Source organism: Sceloporus occidentalis, unplaced genomic scaffold (assembly GCF_023333645.1).
Source record: "Sceloporus occidentalis isolate IW3139 unplaced genomic scaffold, rSceOcc1.0.p SCAF_96, whole genome shotgun sequence".
In the NCBI taxonomy this organism is placed as follows: domain Eukaryota; kingdom Metazoa; phylum Chordata; class Lepidosauria; order Squamata; family Phrynosomatidae; genus Sceloporus; species Sceloporus occidentalis.
The window spans coordinates 1,104,921-1,124,098 of NW_028317076.1; the positions used below are offsets into that span (position 1 = coordinate 1,104,921).

Genomic DNA, 19,178 nt, shown 5'->3' on the forward strand with positions numbered 1-19,178 from the left:
ATCACAAAACATTGACATTTTCAAAAGATGCTTTCTTTTTTTTAATTTTAGTGCATTGTATACCATAACATGAATTTATCAGATTATGGTATAAACTAAGGATGTTAGAGATGAAAACATTAAAAAAGGCAAGCTACATCACTTCCTTAAAGAAAAGAAAAAATACAAAACATTAGCTTCTATCTAGATATAACATAATACTGGTAATCACAGTTTAAGACTGAGTAACTGTGTTTGTTGAAGTTCTCACTTTATGGTAATATAAAAACAGTTCCCTTTTGTATACATGTTGTTTCAGGTGACTTCAGTCATCGAGGAAGAGTGATTCTACAAGAAAAAAAAAAACAACATTTTCAAATAGACACAATTATTAGTGAATTCAATAAGACATTAAAACAGGTTGTACTGGGAAATACATCCCACGAATAAGCAATGTTATCGCTTTCATTATAGTCAGTGGAGGAGTGCAATGCATCCTCCAACTACTTGGTGCCTCTGATGTGCTGGTGTATTTACACAATTTTAAACATGCTGCAGTTGGGCAATGTGTAACTGTCTTTTGTTGTGTTTTTTACAATATTATTTTTGGATGCACCAGGGATCATTAATGAAGGTAGGGGCAGACTGACCCATTGGGCACTCAGGCACAAGCCAAGGGCCCGTAAGGGACAAGGTGGTGTTCCCAGGAGCGGGGCCGGTTAGGGAGAGATCATGGATCACCGGCCCAAACAGTAGTGTAACTACAGGGGGCCTGGGCACTTGTTCCGGTGTGCCTGTTTAAAATTGTTCAGAAAGGCCCCTTTGCTGTTTCACCGTCAATGTATGGCTCAGAATATATTAATAGCAGTTATTGTGTAAGCACACAATAACTGTTATTGTGATAGCATGCGGCTAAGGAAGGGGCATCACCGCAGGGGGCCCTGAACGGTCTCAGTTTGCCCCTGAATGAAGGTCATTAAAAATAGTTTTCTAAAGCTTGCGAACTTTGAGTGCTGAAGGGGTGGACAATGTTACTGTCCTGTTGCCCAAAAGATTTATTTTTAAAAAAAATATATATATTTTATTAGACCTGTCCTGCTGGCCAAATATGGTGGTAAGGGCAGATAGGTTGGGTTTTCTCTTAGGGAAAATTATTGGCACCTAGTTTATTTATTTTTAACGTATTTTTCATGATTTCATGATTAACTTGACTGCATCTCAAAATAAATACCCAAAAGCACTGAACCAAAATAAGTAGGGTTATTTGTTTGAATCAACACAACATGTATTGTTGTGCACCTGGTATGATTAAACATTTATGAAAAAATAAAGCTCATGTTCATATAATTTTTTTAAATATTAATAAAAATGCAGAAGGATGAGACAGAAGGACACAACTGAACACAGGGGCATGCTGGGCCGGGGGGCAGGGGGGCAATTGCCCCCCAGGCCGCCCTGAATCTGGGCCGGCGAACTGGCCGGGTGGCCGGCAGACGAACATTCATGGCAGCCGCAAAGTTAAAAACTAAGCGGCTGCCACCGGGACTGTCCGCCATGCCGGTAGCGTCTTCTCTGCACCGGAAGGACGGGACACAGAAGAGGAAGAAGAGGAAGAATGAAGAGGAGGAAGAAAAGTGACAGTGCCAGAGGAAAGGTAGGAAAATATTAGTAAGTGTGTGAGAGTGATGGGTGTTATGCTATAGTTTATGATGAATGTTTGTGAATGAGGGTTTGAGATTGCATGGAAGTGTGGGGGATAGCATGGCATAGGGAGGCTGTCTAGGCATGATAGGAGTGTGATTGCTGTTATCAATTTTTTTTTTGTCCAACTGTGCTGTGTTAACAACACTTTTATTAAACGTAAATTACATACCAAAATTGGACAGAAAAATTCAATAACAGTATTAATAGATATATATGATTGCAAACAGCAATCACATTCCTATCATGCTAAGTCAGCCAGTACATGCTAGAACCTGGGAATGATAGGATTGTGATTGCTGTTAATTATATATATGTATATATATATGTATATATATATATATTAATATTGTTATTGATTTTTTTTGTCTAATTTTGGTGTGTTACATTTAATAAAGTATTTTAAAAGTTTTTGGGTTTTTTCGGTTTTGGCCAAATGAATGCATCCCTAATATGTACTAAGCCAGTCACTGAAGTGTTAGGCCTACACCACATCAATGTTTGGCTTGGTATATAGTGATAGGGGTTGTACTGCAGTATTGTCAGTGTCTGGCTCAAAGTATAGGCACACATTGACAGTGGTACAGCGTAATCCCTAAGTATATAATGTTAGTAGTTATGCTGTACCACCGTCAATGTGTGCCTCAGTATATAATGATAACAATTTTGCTGTACCCCTGTCAGTGTTTGCCTAACCATAGAAACTATGCAGTTTTGAAGTGTGTGTGTGGGGGGGGGGTGCCACATACAGGATCTGCCACAGGTGCCAAATACTCTAGGTACGCCCTTGCGTCGTGCGGCAGTCAGGCCCAATGGCCATTCCTGAGCTCTTCGTCCCACGTCTTAAAAGTGGTGGGATGAAGAGCTGAGGCACGGCTATTGGGCGGCGTGGTGCGTGCACGCCGGCCGCTTTAATTTCATTAGGCGCCGGTGGAGTGACTGCCGTACGGCAGCCGCTTTCAATGTCGCTCGCAGCCGCTTTGGTGGCGCAATGGGCCACTTGACTAGACTTGCCTCCCAGGCCTTAGGCTGCCAGCCCTCCCCTGACTGAACACACAATTTTATAAATAATAAAAAAGTACCTGTGCACTTAAAGTCTCAAGTGGACTTTCAACTCTTGGAAAAGCCATTAGAGGCATTCCTCTTGGATCTTCTGGCTTTGGCTTGGATGGTGACCCATATGTTCCTTTAAAATTGTGTACAACACACAGGCCCTGCATGAAATCCAAAAAGTTAAAGAGATTTTTTTTTTAAGATATTACTGGCAGGAACATCAGTATTGAATACAGATTTACATATGTGTATATATATATATATATATATATATATATACACACACACACACACACACACCGTATTTGCTCAATTATAAGATGACCCTGATTATAAGACGACCCCCAAAATTTGAATATTAATTTAGGAAAAAAAGAAAAAGCCTGAATATAAGACTACCCTATAGGAAAAAAGTTTTACTAGTAAATATTAATTCACATGTAAACTATTTTTTCATATTTAATAAAAACTATGATTGAAAAATGATTATTTTGTTTTTATTTCCTTTTATAGGCCACTCTGCCCCCCCGAAATGCCTTATACCCCCTATATGCCACACGCCCTCCCTGATATGCCACTCTGCCTCCCTAATAAGCCACCCTGCCCCCAGGTATGCCTTTTAATCCCCTATTTGCCACTCTACCTCCAGATATGCCTTATACATCCATCCATGCCACTCTGCCTCTCGGACATGCATTTTAACCCCCTATTTGCCACTCCCCCTAGATATTCCTTATACACCCCTATATGCCACTCTGCCTCCCTGATATGCCTTTTAACCCCCTTATATTCCTCTTCTGCCTCCCTGATATGCCCTTTACCCCTATATGCTACTCTGCCTCCAGAAAACCATTGAACACCCCCCGATTTACCTTTACTTGTGACCCGTGCTTTAGACTCCCTGGTGTCTAGTGGGGCAGCCGGTGGAGGTCTGTGCAATGCAGACCTGCGCTACTGCTGGCCAGTACTTCCTAGACTAAGATCCAGATCCTCCACAGCGCTGAAGGAGACCTGGATCCTTCTCTCTGGCAGCGGGATGCGCACAGACAACCTCTGCTGCTGCCGGCACTTCTGCCGGGGCTTCTATGGTGGAGCACCAGAAGGTCATGTGATGCCTTTGCTTCATCAGAGAAGCCCAAGAGGAAGTGTCGGCGGCAGTGGAGGTTGTCTGCGCGCATCACACAGATGCCCACCAGCTGCCAGAGAGAAGGATCCAGGTCTCCTGCAGCGCCGCGGAGGATCTGGATCTTAGTCTTGTAGTCAGACCTCTATTTGAGGTCTGATTAAAAGACAAGCTCAAATATAAGACTCCGCTTTGCTCTGAAAAAAACCTTCTTATAATCGAGCAAATACGGTATATATATATATATATATATATATATATATATATATATCTTGTAAGTAAACATATCATCTGGGTTATTGTAAAACCACATTTTCATTAATTAGTTGCTCATAAAAGTCAGTAATTTCAGATTTATACAGATTGTGTAGTTGTATATTTCAACCAACAAAACATATGCAGGAGTGAAAAACTAAATTAAATCCATGAAGGAAAATATATCAGTACAATGGAAAGGAATACCGACATGATAATCTGAAGTAGCAATGGCATGTACAGAAAGTGTGTTGTGGTTTTTTTCATGGATTTTACATGGATTTCAGGCATTACCCAGACTGAAAATAATATAAAAAGGGCCTTATAGGTTGAAATGAACTTAAAGTTTCAAGTGGAGCTTGTAAATTTCTTGTTAATGTTTTATACCTATAAATAATGTAAGCATGCTCTTGTGAAAAATAAATATTTAAATGGAAATATTTTGTCTTCCACTGTGGTAATATTACTACTGAATCTGTTTTTAAATTATTTTAAAAATTGGTCTCCAGAAGGGTCCATCATTCAAATTGACGTCTAATACCTTTGATGGGTTTTAAAATTATACCTTGCATTTCATTATCCATCATACAATCCATCCAAAGTTACTTTCAGATACCAAGTAATGGAAAATCCTATCAGCAAAGGCATTTTGCTTTATTGCGAGTACGATTTAAGCTCTACTGCATCCATAAATATATTTAAGAGAAAAAGTCAACACGGTTGTAGAATATTAATGAATGTTTTGCTATGTATTTAAAAAAAAAATAATTCTTATTTCTTTTTTATAAAAAAATAAATGTATCCCTACAGTGTAAAATAACCATCCTGGCAAACCAGAGGGGATTTGATTATTTCTTCACTTCCTTTAGCCTGAGTGAAATAGTAGAAACAAGGCAACTGCTGTGTGAACCCCACAGCATGTATTATTGTAAATCTTGGCAACCACACTGTTCTAATAAGAATCCTAATGAATCTATGGATGTAGCATGCAGCATGTTAGAAACATATTAGAGTGGATATATCCAGAAAAATGTGTCAGTTTGACAAATGTAAGATGAAAATCTCCATCATGCTGGAATAACTATTCATTATAAAGGGTTGACCCTTGTTATGTAAAGTCAGGTCCTGTTTATATTAAATGCAGGGAGATATACCGCATTGGCCCGAATATAGGCTGCATGTTTTTCCTCCACTTTAGGTCTTTAACCCCTTCGTGACAAAGGCTGATTTTACTTTTTGTACCCTTCGTGACAATGGCCGTTTTAACATTTCTGCGCTGCTCGTGTTTAGCTGTAATTTTCTTCTTTCCCGTTTACTGAACCAACACACATTATATATTGTTTTTTTCAGGACAAGAAGGACTTTCTTTAGATGACATTGTTTTGATTGTATCATATTATTTACTATTAAAAAAAGTATAAAATATGGTGAAAAATTTAGAAAAAAATGACTGTTTCTAACTTTTAGTTGAAAAATCTTTTACTCATCTATAAAAGGTACTGAAAAAACCTGCTAAATAGATTCTACTATTTGTCCTGAGTTTAGAAATACCCAATGTTTTTATGTTTTTTTGCTTTTTTCTACACATTATGGGGCAAAAAGTACAGGTAGCGTTTTGCTATTTCAAAGCCATTTTTTCCAAATCTGGTAATTCTTCCCCTCATGTGCCATTTCGGGTATCTTTGAAGCCGGCCAATGCAATTTACCCCATCAAGTCATATTTTTGAAAACTAGACAGCCCAGGGTATTCCAAATGCTAGTATTTTAACCCATTTCAAGCACTAATTCTACCATCAGCCTTTGTCAAACTTTATGGTAGTAATTTTTTTTGCATTTGTTTTTTCACACACATTTTACTTTAGGTATGAATAAACAGGTTCTGGTATATGTCACTATCATAAAACACCACAATATGTGTTTAGCAACATCTCCTGAGTACAGCGATACCTCACATGAATGATTTTGCCTGGCTGTTTGGGGGCAAATGGGCCACATTTGGGACATGCGCATTTTTCAATGTTGAACTTTGGCATTTGGGGATCCACTGCCCATGCCCTATTTGGTACATCTTTGAGCCGGGCCATTTCAGTGTGGCCAATAAAGCCATATATTTTTGAAAACTAGACACCCCAGGGGATTTTAAATGCTGGTATTTTAACTCTTTGCATGCACACATTTTCCACCAGAATTTTTTCAAAGTTTGCAGTAGTATTTTTTTGTGTGTATTTTTCCCCCACACACCTACTTTATGTATGAATTTACAGCTCCTGGTTTATGCCGCTGTCACATGACACCCCAATATGTGTTCAGCAACATCTCCTGAGCGCAGTGATACCCCACATGCATGGGTTTCTCATTTTTGGGGGGAACTAAAAGGCCACATTTGGTACGTGTGCATTTTTCTAATTGGAAATTAGATGTGTGGCCATCCTTCCCCCCGTGTTATTTGTGACATTGTTGAACCCGGCCAATTCAATTTACCCCATCAAATCATACATTTTTTAAAAGTAGACACCCCATGGTCATTTAATATGCCAGTATTTTAACTCTTTCCATGCGAGAATTGTTTTAAGCTAATGTGCTAATTTTAGGACTTGCTCACAAAAATATATTTTTTTATATATATATTTTATTTTTTTTGCCTTTTTAAAAAAAAAATGTAAAATTTTTTTTCAACTTGAAGGTTCCCCTGATAGTGACATCAGTGGGAAATTATTTTTACATTTTACTGTTTTTTTTACTATTTTTTTCTAATTATTATTAATTTTATTTTTTAATTTATTTTTACTAATCACACTGTGATTAGAAAGCTGGGCTCCATTGACTTGCATGGTTGAATGCAGTACCTGTATTCAACCTGCAAGTGGAGCCAGAGTTCTCTAGAGGGTCAGGAGACCGTCTAGCGAACTTTTTCACCTTTATTGGTTTTTTTCCCGGGCCGCCGCCATCTTGCAGATGGCGAAGATCACCGGCAGCTGCGGCTGTGACCGCTCTCCGGAGCGGTCACAGTCCATCCAAAGGTAAGTGTTTGGTGTCGCTGGATGCCTTCTGATCGAGGCATTCCAGTGACACCATTTAAGTTTAGGAGGTGATCGTTGATCGCCTCCTAAACGCTTTTAAAACGGGCGTCCGCCGCCATACAACGTATGGCGGTTGTTGACGCCCCGGGGAGGGGCCAGACATGGCCCCTGGTGCCGATCGTGGCGTTGCTGAATGCCTCGAGGTCGAGGCATTACAGCAACGCCGTTTGGGTGCAGAAAGCGAACGTAGATCGCTTTCTGCACCCGTTTAAAGGCGTGCCGGTTCTGGCACGTCATTTGTCATAATCGACTTGTTTTTCCGTGCCGTGCCAGAACCGGCAATTGTCATTAAGGGGTTAATGTGGCGGTGCGGCCTACAATCGGTTTTAGCGCAGGGATGCACAGTTCGTATCACCCGAACGTCGGGTGGGTGTTTTTTTTCTTTTTCATTTAGCCCTACTGCAAGTAAGCAGCAGGGTTAGGATCCAGATCCTCCGCATTGCTGCAGGGGACCTGGATCCTCCTCTCTGGCAGCCGTGGACATCTGCGCAATGTGCAGAACTTCCGCCGGGGCTTCTATGGTGGAGCACTGGCTAATGATGTGCAAATATGAACAGAAGGTGGGGTACATGGAGTAAAGTTTGAATTTTAACACCATAGCTACCAAATGGAATCATACATTGCAGACCAGAACATATAATTGGTTGTTTTACCAGAATTCCCTATATTGCACAAGCATACGACATGCCCCATCTTTCCTACTATGCTGAAATATTTCTAAATATTTCTAAATATATTCTGGAGTTAATAACAACTGCATATTGTACATACCAGAAACAAAGCCACTGCTGTTCCTAGGATGAAACCTCCAATGACATCTACACAGTGGTTCCTGTATTCTGAAACACGGTTCAGTCCTGTTAGGAAAGCAGAGCAAAGAGTCCCAAGACAGAGAACAGGCTTTGCTAACCTGCTGCTCTTCGTTTTAATTGTACTTGTGATGTACATCTGCAAAAATACAGGAAATCATGAAGATAACAAATATTGTAAAATCAAATCAAATATGCTAAACCAAGTATGAAGACTCATGCACAAAATACTTTGGACACATTTATATTGCTTCAAAAGAACACTCTAATCAATATTACCATAATAGGCTTATTAAAAAGCTCCACGGGGGTCTACCAATTTTCTTGCATCAATGTTGTTTTGCAGAATCGGACCTTGCCGGTGTACGTTAGTGATATAAAACTCTGCAATAATAATTAGTTTTGCATCGAAGATTCATTGCTAGATAAAATATTCCAATTTTAATGTCTCAAATGAAAAGAGAATTCATTTTTATTACTCAGATGTGTTTTTATATTTACTTAAACCTTTGCACCGGTAAATTAAAAAGCTTTGAGTTTTAAACATGTCATATAAAGGCGAGTTAAAGGTTCAAGTTGTGATTATGAATGCTAGAATTCTAAATGATTATGTATTACAATGGCAGTCCTACATTACAAAAACTTAAAGCAAACTTGATATGTTTCTGTAATAATGCGAATACACACTAGATGGCAACCACATCCCACTTTTCATAAATTGGACTTCCTTTTTTAAAATGCAAACTAAACTATATTTTTCCCATGATGCCCAATTCATAAAGGACCCAAAGGGAACATCTAACGCCTGTTAACCTTTCCGTGTATGTCTAAGTGTGTGTGTATATGTGTTTATTATGTATCTAACATCGAGAAGTTCACAGTCAAACATAATTTAATAAAGGTCCCAAGGTTGTTTCTACAGAGAGGGAAGAATATTTTTACAAAAAAATGACGCCCCTCTGGTGCAGTTCAGATTGTCATCTCTAATAAAGCCAATTTATTAGACAATGTTAAAGCAAAATAAGAATTTCTTCTGATCCTTTTTATCCAGGGGAAATAATGTCAGAAAAATAGTTTAGCACTAAATCATATTGTGCTTGGACTTTCCCCATGGGTTTGAGCAGGGCCCTCGTCACCTGTTGTTTCTGTTAGTCAAATTATTATGTTATATACAACTTGTTATGTCCTGTCTACCCATTGTACATCGTTATGGCGCTATCTAAAAGAATAAATAATAATAATGGAGTTTCCCTTGCTTAGATACTGTCGTATACAACACATATAGCGCATTTTTGTTGAAGATGCAAGACTGCACATAACTTTGATAAAATATACACAAGTAAACATATATATCCTAAAAATGTATATTAGTGAATAAGCAAATAATTTAGGAATGATATAAGGTTCGTTAAGTGACATCAGGCCAACATGAGCTCATTTTCTCGGACATCCGGTTGGAATCCAGACTGTTTTAAGGCAAAGTGAAGTGTTTAAGAATAAAGATGAGGAAACTAGCTTTTATGAATTTAACATTTTGAACCCATATGAATTCTTAAATGATTGGCTGTACAACTTTTTGGATTGATATTTCTAGGAACATTCAAATATTTTCTGGTATAAGTGCATCAGAAACAGGAACAGCAAGAGTGTTTACAAAGATCTTTTTTTCTTGTTGATATGTTTGACAAATACCAAATAAACTGAACTCATCATAGATTTAAGATTTATCTTGAGCTGTCAATGGAACCAGACAAATGCCAAATTTGATAATGGTCCTTCTGTCATTTGAAGTCCTTTCTAAGTTCCAGTACTAGTGGCACCAGGTGGCTGAAAAATGTGTTGCATCCTCCACCCATCAAATTCATACTGACTTTAATAGAAGTAATAGGTTTGTATTATAGACAATTCAGGATACAGCTTCATGGTGCTGCTAGTGCCCAGCAGAATATATAGACTCTCGGGCAATAAGAGGGAATTTTTCAATATGCTTCATATGGAACAGAGAGGATTTGCTTTAGGATTCTTTTTTGTAATTTTTTTTTTTTTTGCCTCACCAGCCTCTGGGTCATATTGCGTCCTATTATTCCATGTCATTCTTTTATTTATTTATTTTTTATGTATGGTCCTATTACATGTCAGAGGTTGCAAGATGCAGTCCATGGCATCATGGACGACAACTTGCATGAACAAAAATTATGTTGCACGCTCTCATTAACTCACAAGCAAGTTGCAAAATAAACAAATATACAAGTTTCTTTTGTGAATTGTGATATCTGAGTGTTACTGAGTTGACCAACAACTTGCCTTTCATAGAACAGACTCCAGTATTTTCAACACTTCTATTCAGTGACGTATCCCTGCCCTAAACCGACAAGCCCCCCTGGTACAAAACCGAGGGGCAGATCTCCCCAACAGGTTCATATGCACTACTTACCGTTGTGTATAATGCAGAATATATACTCAGAGCAGCATGTTTGGATGGAAAAGACCTTCTTGCCTTTTCAATGACATCAGGTTCACCAGTGCAGATGTTTCCATGGTTGATAAACTGATGATGAACAAGACAGTCTGCTCCAGTGTAGTTTGGCTTACACACTGTCAAGAAGTAAGGAGTCAAGTTACCTGTGACTACCTGGCCAGCATTAACAAAAATATCTGTAGCAAACAGTCCAAAGGCAAAGACTCCTGTGGGGAAAAAAAACACATAATAAATCAAATGCAATAATAAGGAATAAAAGGGCTAACATGTCAAAACATGGAAATAGAGTTACTATGAGCAATTACATTTATTACAGTATACTATATCATTGATGATAAATGGACTGCTGTTTATCGCAAGCCTACAAGACAATTGATGGTCCAACAAAACATGCAAGAAAGGCTGTTAACCTCTCAAGGCTGCCTGTGACAAAAGCAGCATCCTTCCTACTGGTTCCTCCTCGGGAAAGACAGTCCTTTATTTGGAAACAATTTGTCTTCCTTTCCTGTCCTGATGTGCTTTTTTAGGAGTGTAGAATACTTTGGCGTATAAAGAACTGTATCACGTGACTACACAATAATAAGAAATACATATTTGCAAAAATACTTTGAACGTATTCTGGATGGCTTAATTATTAAAACATCATGAACAAACCATAAATTCACAAACACATATTAAGGGAGACCGACATGAGATTGACAGACAACTAGATAGACAGTCACCAAGTTCAATAATTATATTAACCCTCTTAAAATATAGTTTGTAAACATTAAAAATCTATTGTCACTTAGAAACAGCACTTTATACGAAAACTCATGACTTGCTATGGTGCTACACATATTAATTCAATTTCTAACCTGATTAAACGCTAACCCACTAGCAAGAATATTTGATTAGTCGGCTGTAATATGCTGGAGTTTCTGAAAGAGCTCATAGCATGAAGCCCAAAGGGAATCCCACAGACTCCATTCTATCCTTGGCAGACCGCCAGGCATCAATATTGGCTCACAGACAATTCCTGATCAAGGACATTTCAAAGTAACCTCAATTAACTCCTTACTTGAAAAAGCACAGCCCTGTTCCCATTGTGGACAAACATGATCTAGGGTCTTGAAAGAGGGGAAAAAAAGATTTCAATGGAAATGATTCTAGTGACATATGGTAAAGGGAAAAATTACTGCAAGTAAGAAATCAGTAGTCTTAGTAAACATCATCCCATTAATTAACAAATCTGCTTTACAAGAGTTGCCTGCGTCAACGTGACGTCCAACCCGAGAATGAAACATAGCATTATATTGTTACTTGAAGCTGGCGTATAGCAGCCAAATACTATAAATAATGCTTCAATGGAGGTTTTTATTGCCATAAAATAATTTAAATATTATACGTATATATGATTTATAAGTGTTTTCATTATAGTTGCCGTTCGAAAGTTTAGCTCAGTTTTCAATACTTAGTATTCCTTTAGAAAAGATAATCCTTTAGCTGCCAGATTGATCATACCAAAACATGCCCACCAATAACAAATGTATGTCATAATAGTCTTAGGGTAATAAGAACAGGACCAAACCAGGGAAAATAAATTATTCCTGGCACTTTAAGGCTGGCAGATCACGTGTTGGATGGAGCAATGTTGGCCAGCGGCCCACCAGGTTGCAGATGGCCAGTCTGTGCATAATAAGAAATTATATATATACATATAAGCTTTATATGTGTTTCATTGTTTTCCCCCAGGATAAAGCATCTAAATGCTGTATTTGAAAGAATATATGCTTTATTTACTGTACAATATTGAAATACCCACTGCCATGTTGATATTTCGACAACTGGAAATGCTTGCAGGGTTGTTTAATACCGAATAACGATGTCATGCTTTAGGTCAGAACAAAAATGAGATGAACTGAAAACACATGAAGAATTTCCAATTTTAACAATTCAGCCAAATTATATATAAATAGAACTCATGCACATAATGTCTCATACATGATTTCATTATCTGTGCTTAGCCAGTTTAGAGTTTCAGTTAACACGCACGAAAACTCCTGGAATCTATGCAGTGTGTAACATAAGATAAGAAAATATACGTGTATATGTAGGCAGAGAGCAGATGAGGATGATTGGATCATGTACAAAATTAAGTAAGGTATGTGTAGGAGGGGTTTATGGCACGGAGGTATGAATTTAAAACTTGTCACCGTAGCAACCAATGAAATGTTCGCCTTGGTTGCTATGGTGATGATCACTTTTTAAACTTTACACCAGAATCACTTTTTCTACATAACACCCACAGTATGTAAATGAGCCTCAACTGGACAAACTCTAATACTAGTCTATGAATCACAAGATCTTAAGCAAGCTTTGATGCTCTATCAACACCTTAAAATGATCTGTCAGCTAAAACCCAACTGATATTTTACAACAATAATCAATCACGTGGTACTACATATTGATCATGCTTAAAATATCTTATTTGATTTATCTATAATATATATATATATATATATATATATATACACACACCGATCAGCCATACCATTATGAGGGGTGGGATATATTAGGCAGCCAGTTGTCTAGCCATCACAATTTGGCCCTTGCCAAAGTTGCTTAGACAAACAAAAAGCTACCTATGAACATTGGGCATTGTGTGTAATTTAAAAGGTACACAAGTGCCACTCTATGTAGCTAGGGAATTTGACAGGAGATAAGAACCACTGGACCCATCTAGTTAGCCCATTTTTCCCCCAATGTAAGAGTCAGGCCTTAATCAATCCCTAGTCATGTTTTAAGTCCCACACTGTATTAGCCTCTACCATTTCTGGTGGGAAGCTGTTCCATTCCCTCGATACCATCCCCTCGATAAAGTAAAAGTTCCTTACATTACATCTAAATCTATGACTTTCTAATTTAGATTACGGCTTCTTGTTCTAACATTTGCCTCCTTTGAAATAAACTTCAATCTCGTACTTTCTTAAACCCCTTTAAGTATTTAAATGTTTCTATCATATCTTCCCTCTACCTTCTTTCTTCAAGGTATACTTTTTGAGATCCCTTAGTCTTTCCTGAATTTTTTTTATCCTGCAAACCATTTACCAGTTTAGTAGCCTTCCTTTGGACTTTCTTCAATATATTAATATCCTTATCCACCTATTTCCTTTGGCTACTGATGCCTCTAGCTATACAACCCAGCACCCTACCTGCTTTTTGTGATGCTTCATTTCATTGACTGCTTAAAACTGGTGCAAAAATCACACAATGTAGTGGGTGGCACTCTGCATTCTTCCTTGGTCGAACTGCATGGGGCACTGGAGTGCCCCTTTAATATAAAACATGTAAATTAATAAGTTTGTATGCTTAATTAAAGGGACATTCCAGCCATTGTATAGACTGTGATACATGTGACAGCCAAGTATGACATTTAAACTTTTATGCATGAAAATGTATTGAAGGATTTATCGGAACCCTTGTTAGTAGTTCACATGCATTGGATACTCATTGCAAGCTAACTCCAGTGCTTTCTTATGCAATAGGTTCCAATGAGTTCATAGGAAACACTTTCCTGCCAAGGATTGGCTCATTCAGGTGGCATGAAATGCAGAGTGTGTGTTCTACTGCAGAGTTCTCACTACATGAGTCAGAGAACAGTCAAAAACAGAATTTGACTGCGGTTAACAATTTAGCCCATCTAGTATCCCCATGTTTCCTAATGTAAAGACTCAGACCTTAGTCAGTAATTGGTCTTGTCTTGGATTCATTAAGTATTTATTCATTTACTTTTTTACAATTAAGGGGGTTAATTCACTAAAGGGAGAGTTGTGGTCTTCAATTCTGTACAGCAGACCAACTGGGGTTCTCTTTTCATAACGTATAGTTAAGTCAAGGAGTTGACCTCTCCTGTGAACCCTGCTTTTGGTAAATAGACCCCAAAGAATGTATATTTAAAGTAACGTATTAAATTATAAAGTACTCAAATATGCATTCTTCATTCATGCCTACAGAGTACATTTGTAATTAACAATTCCATTTATACATCTAATTAGGAGTAAGTGTGATTTTATGCATTGTGCCTATCATGCACGTGAGGTACTATTATAAATCACCCCATTGGGTTTGCAAACTTATCAGGCTATTAGTTTATATAGTATTATGTGCCGGAAGCAGGTAGAAACACAATTAAGAAGGGCTATTGCATTTACAACAGCTGTTAAATAACCACTCTGTTGGACTTAGATGCAAGATCATTATTTAGTAGGAGTTTAACCAAGTTAACCTGATTTAAAGAACAAATTAGTCACAGAAAAGACTCTGCCTGTCAAGATGAAATGTTTTCGGCCCCCACACACACTGTCACTTACTGAGAAAAATAGACATTAACATGTTATTGTCTCAGTGTTCATTGTTGTGGTAGGGTTAGTCCAGTGGAATAAATGTAAAAATTGCAGTAATTAGGGATACGAGGCATGATACTATCCAGTCAAAGCAGGCAAGCCTTTGGGAGATATTTTATCCACTTGCAACCCGAATATATATGTATATATATCTGCACACAGACACACACCAGTGGCGTCGGCAGGGGGGGGCCAGAGGGGGCCATGGCCCCCCTACATCATGCTGTGCCCCCCGGTGTGCCCCCCCAATTGAAACGCCGTCTTTTTTTTTTTTTTTTAATAGACCCGGAGGAGAGAGTGAGAGGCGCCGAGCGGTTGCTGAGGTTCTCAGCAACCGTTCGGCGCCTCTCACTCTTCTCCGCGACCGCGAGGCCTCTGCCTGGTTCGCAGTGCCGGCATTTCAAGCCGAGCGCCGGTATATGTCGTCATATCCGGCGCCCAGCAGTGAAGCCGGCAGAACCAGGGATACAGAGACCTCGCGATCTCACCGCTGGACAAGCCCAAGGTAAGTGAACTTCAAAGGGGGGGTTAGAAAGTTAGGAGGGGGTTAGAGAGTCAGAAGAGGTAGATAGGAAGTGAGAAGGGGTAGATAAGGATAGATTGGGAGGGAGAGGGGGTAGATAGGATAGATTGGGAGGGAGAGGGGGGTAGATGGGATAGATTGGGAGGGAGAGGGGGTAGATTGGGAGGGAGATGGGGGTGGATGGGATACATTGGGAGGGAGAGGGGATAGTTAGGATTGATTGGGAGGGAGAGGGGATAGTTAGGATTGATTGGGAGGGAGAGGGGGTTGATAGGATAGATTGGGAGGAAGAGGGGGTACATAGGATAGATTGGGAGGAAGAGGGGGGTACATAGGATAGATTGGGAGGAAGAGGGGGGTACATAGGATAGATTGGGAGGGAGAGGGGGGTACATAGGATAGATTGGGAGGCAGATGTGGTAGATAGAGAGGCAGATGTGGTAGATAGGGAGGGAGAGGGGGTAGATAGGATAGATTGGGAGGGAGAGGTCTTTATGGGACAAAAACGGCGTACATTCAGCTGTTTGGGGACAAAGTTGACATAATGTGTAACTTAGGTGCTGGTCAGGTTCTATGTGGGCAGTGTGGACACCAGGGTTGGCTTTGGGGTGTGCGACCTGTGATCTATGCCTGTAATTTAGGGGGTTTTATCTATACCTTTAATGCAGAGTTTATATGTAATTTCCAATTGATTTATATCTGCAAAGCTGGGTTTTGTGTCATTCTGTTCATCTGTATCGGCTATATTTCCATACATTATTAATGTTTACCTGCAAATATAGGATTTGCATGTCTTATTCAGTTGATCAATACCTGGAGTGCTGTTTGCATGTGTTGATTATTTGATCTAAACCTTCAGTGCTGAGTGTACATGTGATTTCCAGTTGATATATACCTGCAATGCTGGGTTTGTGTGTTCTGTTGGTTTATACCTGCAATGCTATGTTTCCATACATTATTTATGTATACCTGCAAATACAAGTTTTTTTTTAATCTCATTCAGTTGCATGTGCTGTTTCCATGTGTTGTTTATTTGATCTATACCTGAACTACAGGGTGTAAGTAAAAGAGCGCTATGGTTTAGTGAATGAGGGGACAAAGGGACTCTGGGGATGATTACAGGGGAGAGGACCTCTCAATGTCACGGTGCAGTCAGAAGGAGGGAACACTGCACTGACTCTCACTGTCTTCCCCTGATCTGCAGTCAGTGTGGCAAATATATTGGCAGCAGGGTCTAATATTAATATATATTGGCTGCAGGGGCTAATATTAATATATATCGGAAGCTGGGACTAATGTTTATATATATCGGCAGCAGGGGCTAATATTAATATATATTGGCTGCAGGGCCTATTATCAATAAATATTGGCTGCAGAGGCTAATATTTATATATATTGGCTGCAGGGACTAATACTATATATCGGCAGTAGGGGCTAATATTAATATATGTTGGCAGCAGGGTATAATTTCTATGTATATCGGCAGCAGGGTATAATATAAGTATGTATCCGCAGCAGGGGCTAATATTAATATATATCCGCAGCAGGGGTTAATATTAATATATATCGGAAGCAGGGTGTAATATTTCTATATATCTGCAGCAGGGTCTAATATTTATATATATTGTCAGCAGGGGCTAATATTAAAGAATGAAAAATAACTGTCACTTTAGCTGTTATTTTGAAATCATATTTTAATCACAGTCTTTACTTCAAAGAGATAAGTGCATATTATGTAGTTAAAAATGCACGTCTAACGTATGTGTGTGTATATATATATATATATATATAGTGTATATGTACCGTTTTATAATTGGCCCCCCTACTTTGGTCCCTGGCCCCCCATGTGCCCCCCCTAAATATGAAACCTGGAGACGCCACTGACACACACACACCGATCAGCCATAATATTATGACCACTGACAGTTGAAGTAAATAACAATGATAATGTTGTTATCATGGCACCTGTCAGTGGGTGGGATATATCAGGCAGAAAGTGAGCATTTCGTCCTCAAAGTTAATGTGTTAGAAGCAGGAAAAATGGGCAAGTGTAAGAGTCTGAGCGACTTTGACATGGGCCAAATTGTGATGGCTAGAGAACCAGGTCAGAGCACCTCCAAAACTGCAGCTCTTGGGTGTTCCCCTGTCTGCAGTGGTCAGTAAATATCAAAGGTGGTCCAAGGAAGAAAGAGTGGTGAATCGGCGAAAGGGTCATAGGCGGCCAAGGCTCATTGATGCACGTAGGGGGGACTGGCCCGTGTGTAGCTCAAATTGCTGCTTCTCATAGAAAGGTGTGAGAACAGTGTATTGCATTTTGTTGATTATGGGGCCACGTAGCCGCAGACAAGTCTGGGTGCCCATGCTAACCCCTGCCCACTGCCGAAAACACCTACAATGGGCAAGTGAGCATAAGAAATGGACCACTGAGCAATGGAAGAAGGTAAGCCTGGTCTGATGAATCACTTTTTCTTTAACATCACGTGGATGGCCCGGTGTGTGTGTCCATTACCTGGAGAACACATGGCACCAGGATGCATCCATGGAAGCCCCATCTTGCAACTTACAAGGCTTAAATTATTCTGCTGCTAGCGTCTTGTGCCAGATACAACAGCACACCTTCAGAGTTCTAGTGGAGTCCATGCTTCAATGTTTCAATGCTGTTTTGGCCGCAAAAGAGGGTCCTTCGCGATATTAGGCAGGTGGTCATAATGTTATGGCTGATCGGCATATATACACTAGACTTGTGCATTCGTCTTTGGGCGAACATGAAAACGAACACGAAGAGTGCGTTTTCGTGTTCGTTCCGAAGACATGAAGAAGAGAAGACAGTGCCGGTAAAACGTAGACGTCTACTATTCTCCCCGGTCCCTTCCCCATCTAACTTACCTTATCTTCACAGCATCGCGGGAGTTGACTGAAGTGGAAATCCGCAGGTTCGTCGTCAGGGGTTACAGGGCAGTGTGAGTGAGCCTATTGGTCACCTGCAGGGTCTTCCTCTGGCATCAACCAATTGGTTGATGCCAGAGGAAGACCCTGCAGGTGACCAATAGGGCTCACTCGCACGGCCTTTTTAACTCCTGATTTCCACTCCCGTTAACCCCTGCGATGCTGCGTTGGATAACGGGAGCAGAAATCCGTAGGGTAAAGGGCTGTGCAAGTGACCAATAGGCTCACTCGCACGGCCCCTTACCACTAGTTGCTAGGCAGAAAAAAAAAAATCAACCTGGGACCCTGCTGCAACAGTTAAAAGTCTGTGCCAGCGACCAACAAAGTCGCTGGTACGGACATTTAACTGACACAGCAGGGACACCAGTGGTCTCCCCGCTGTGTCAGTTAAATGTCAGTGCCAGCGACCCACAAAGTCGCCGGTACGGACATTTAACTTAGCATAAATAACTTACTATAACTTTGGACACAATGCTGCCCTCTGTTGGTTTTACATTAAGTAGCATATGCTTGAAATCCAAAGTTATTATGCTACTCAGTGTAAAACCAACAGAGGGCAGCATTCTGTCCGAAGATATATTAGCCATATGTGGCAGTGTGTTCATTTTCATTTATTAATTATTTAAATAAAATATATCCCCATGATCCGCTGGTCTCCCCGCTGCAACAGTTAAATGTCCGCACTCGCAGACATTAATTCTGTCGAACTTGCAAAGTCTTTTTTTCTATTTATTTTGGGGGTTTTTTTGTATTAAACCATTACACGAAAGGATCATGGGAATATATTTTATTTGAATAAATGCAAATGAGCTCACTTCCACATATGGCTAATATATGTTTGGACA

The 19,178-nt window shown here is 39.6% G+C and overlaps 1 protein-coding gene across 1 annotated transcript in view; it reads right to left on the reverse strand.

Moving 5' to 3' along the window:
* Positions 1–294: 294 nt before the first annotated feature.
* LOC149284253 (phospholipid phosphatase-related protein type 1) overlaps positions 295–19,178 on the reverse strand; it is a 41,702-nt gene continuing 22,818 nt past the window's right edge. The window contains exons 4-7 of the mRNA XM_089496945.1: positions 10,435–10,685; positions 7,963–8,139; positions 2,763–2,894; positions 295–327 (exon numbers count right to left, since the gene is read on the reverse strand). Coding sequence (XP_089353071.1) covers positions 295–327; positions 2,763–2,894; positions 7,963–8,139; positions 10,435–10,685 — 593 coding nt within the window. The remainder of the gene's footprint in view (positions 328–2,762; positions 2,895–7,962; positions 8,140–10,434; positions 10,686–19,178) is intronic.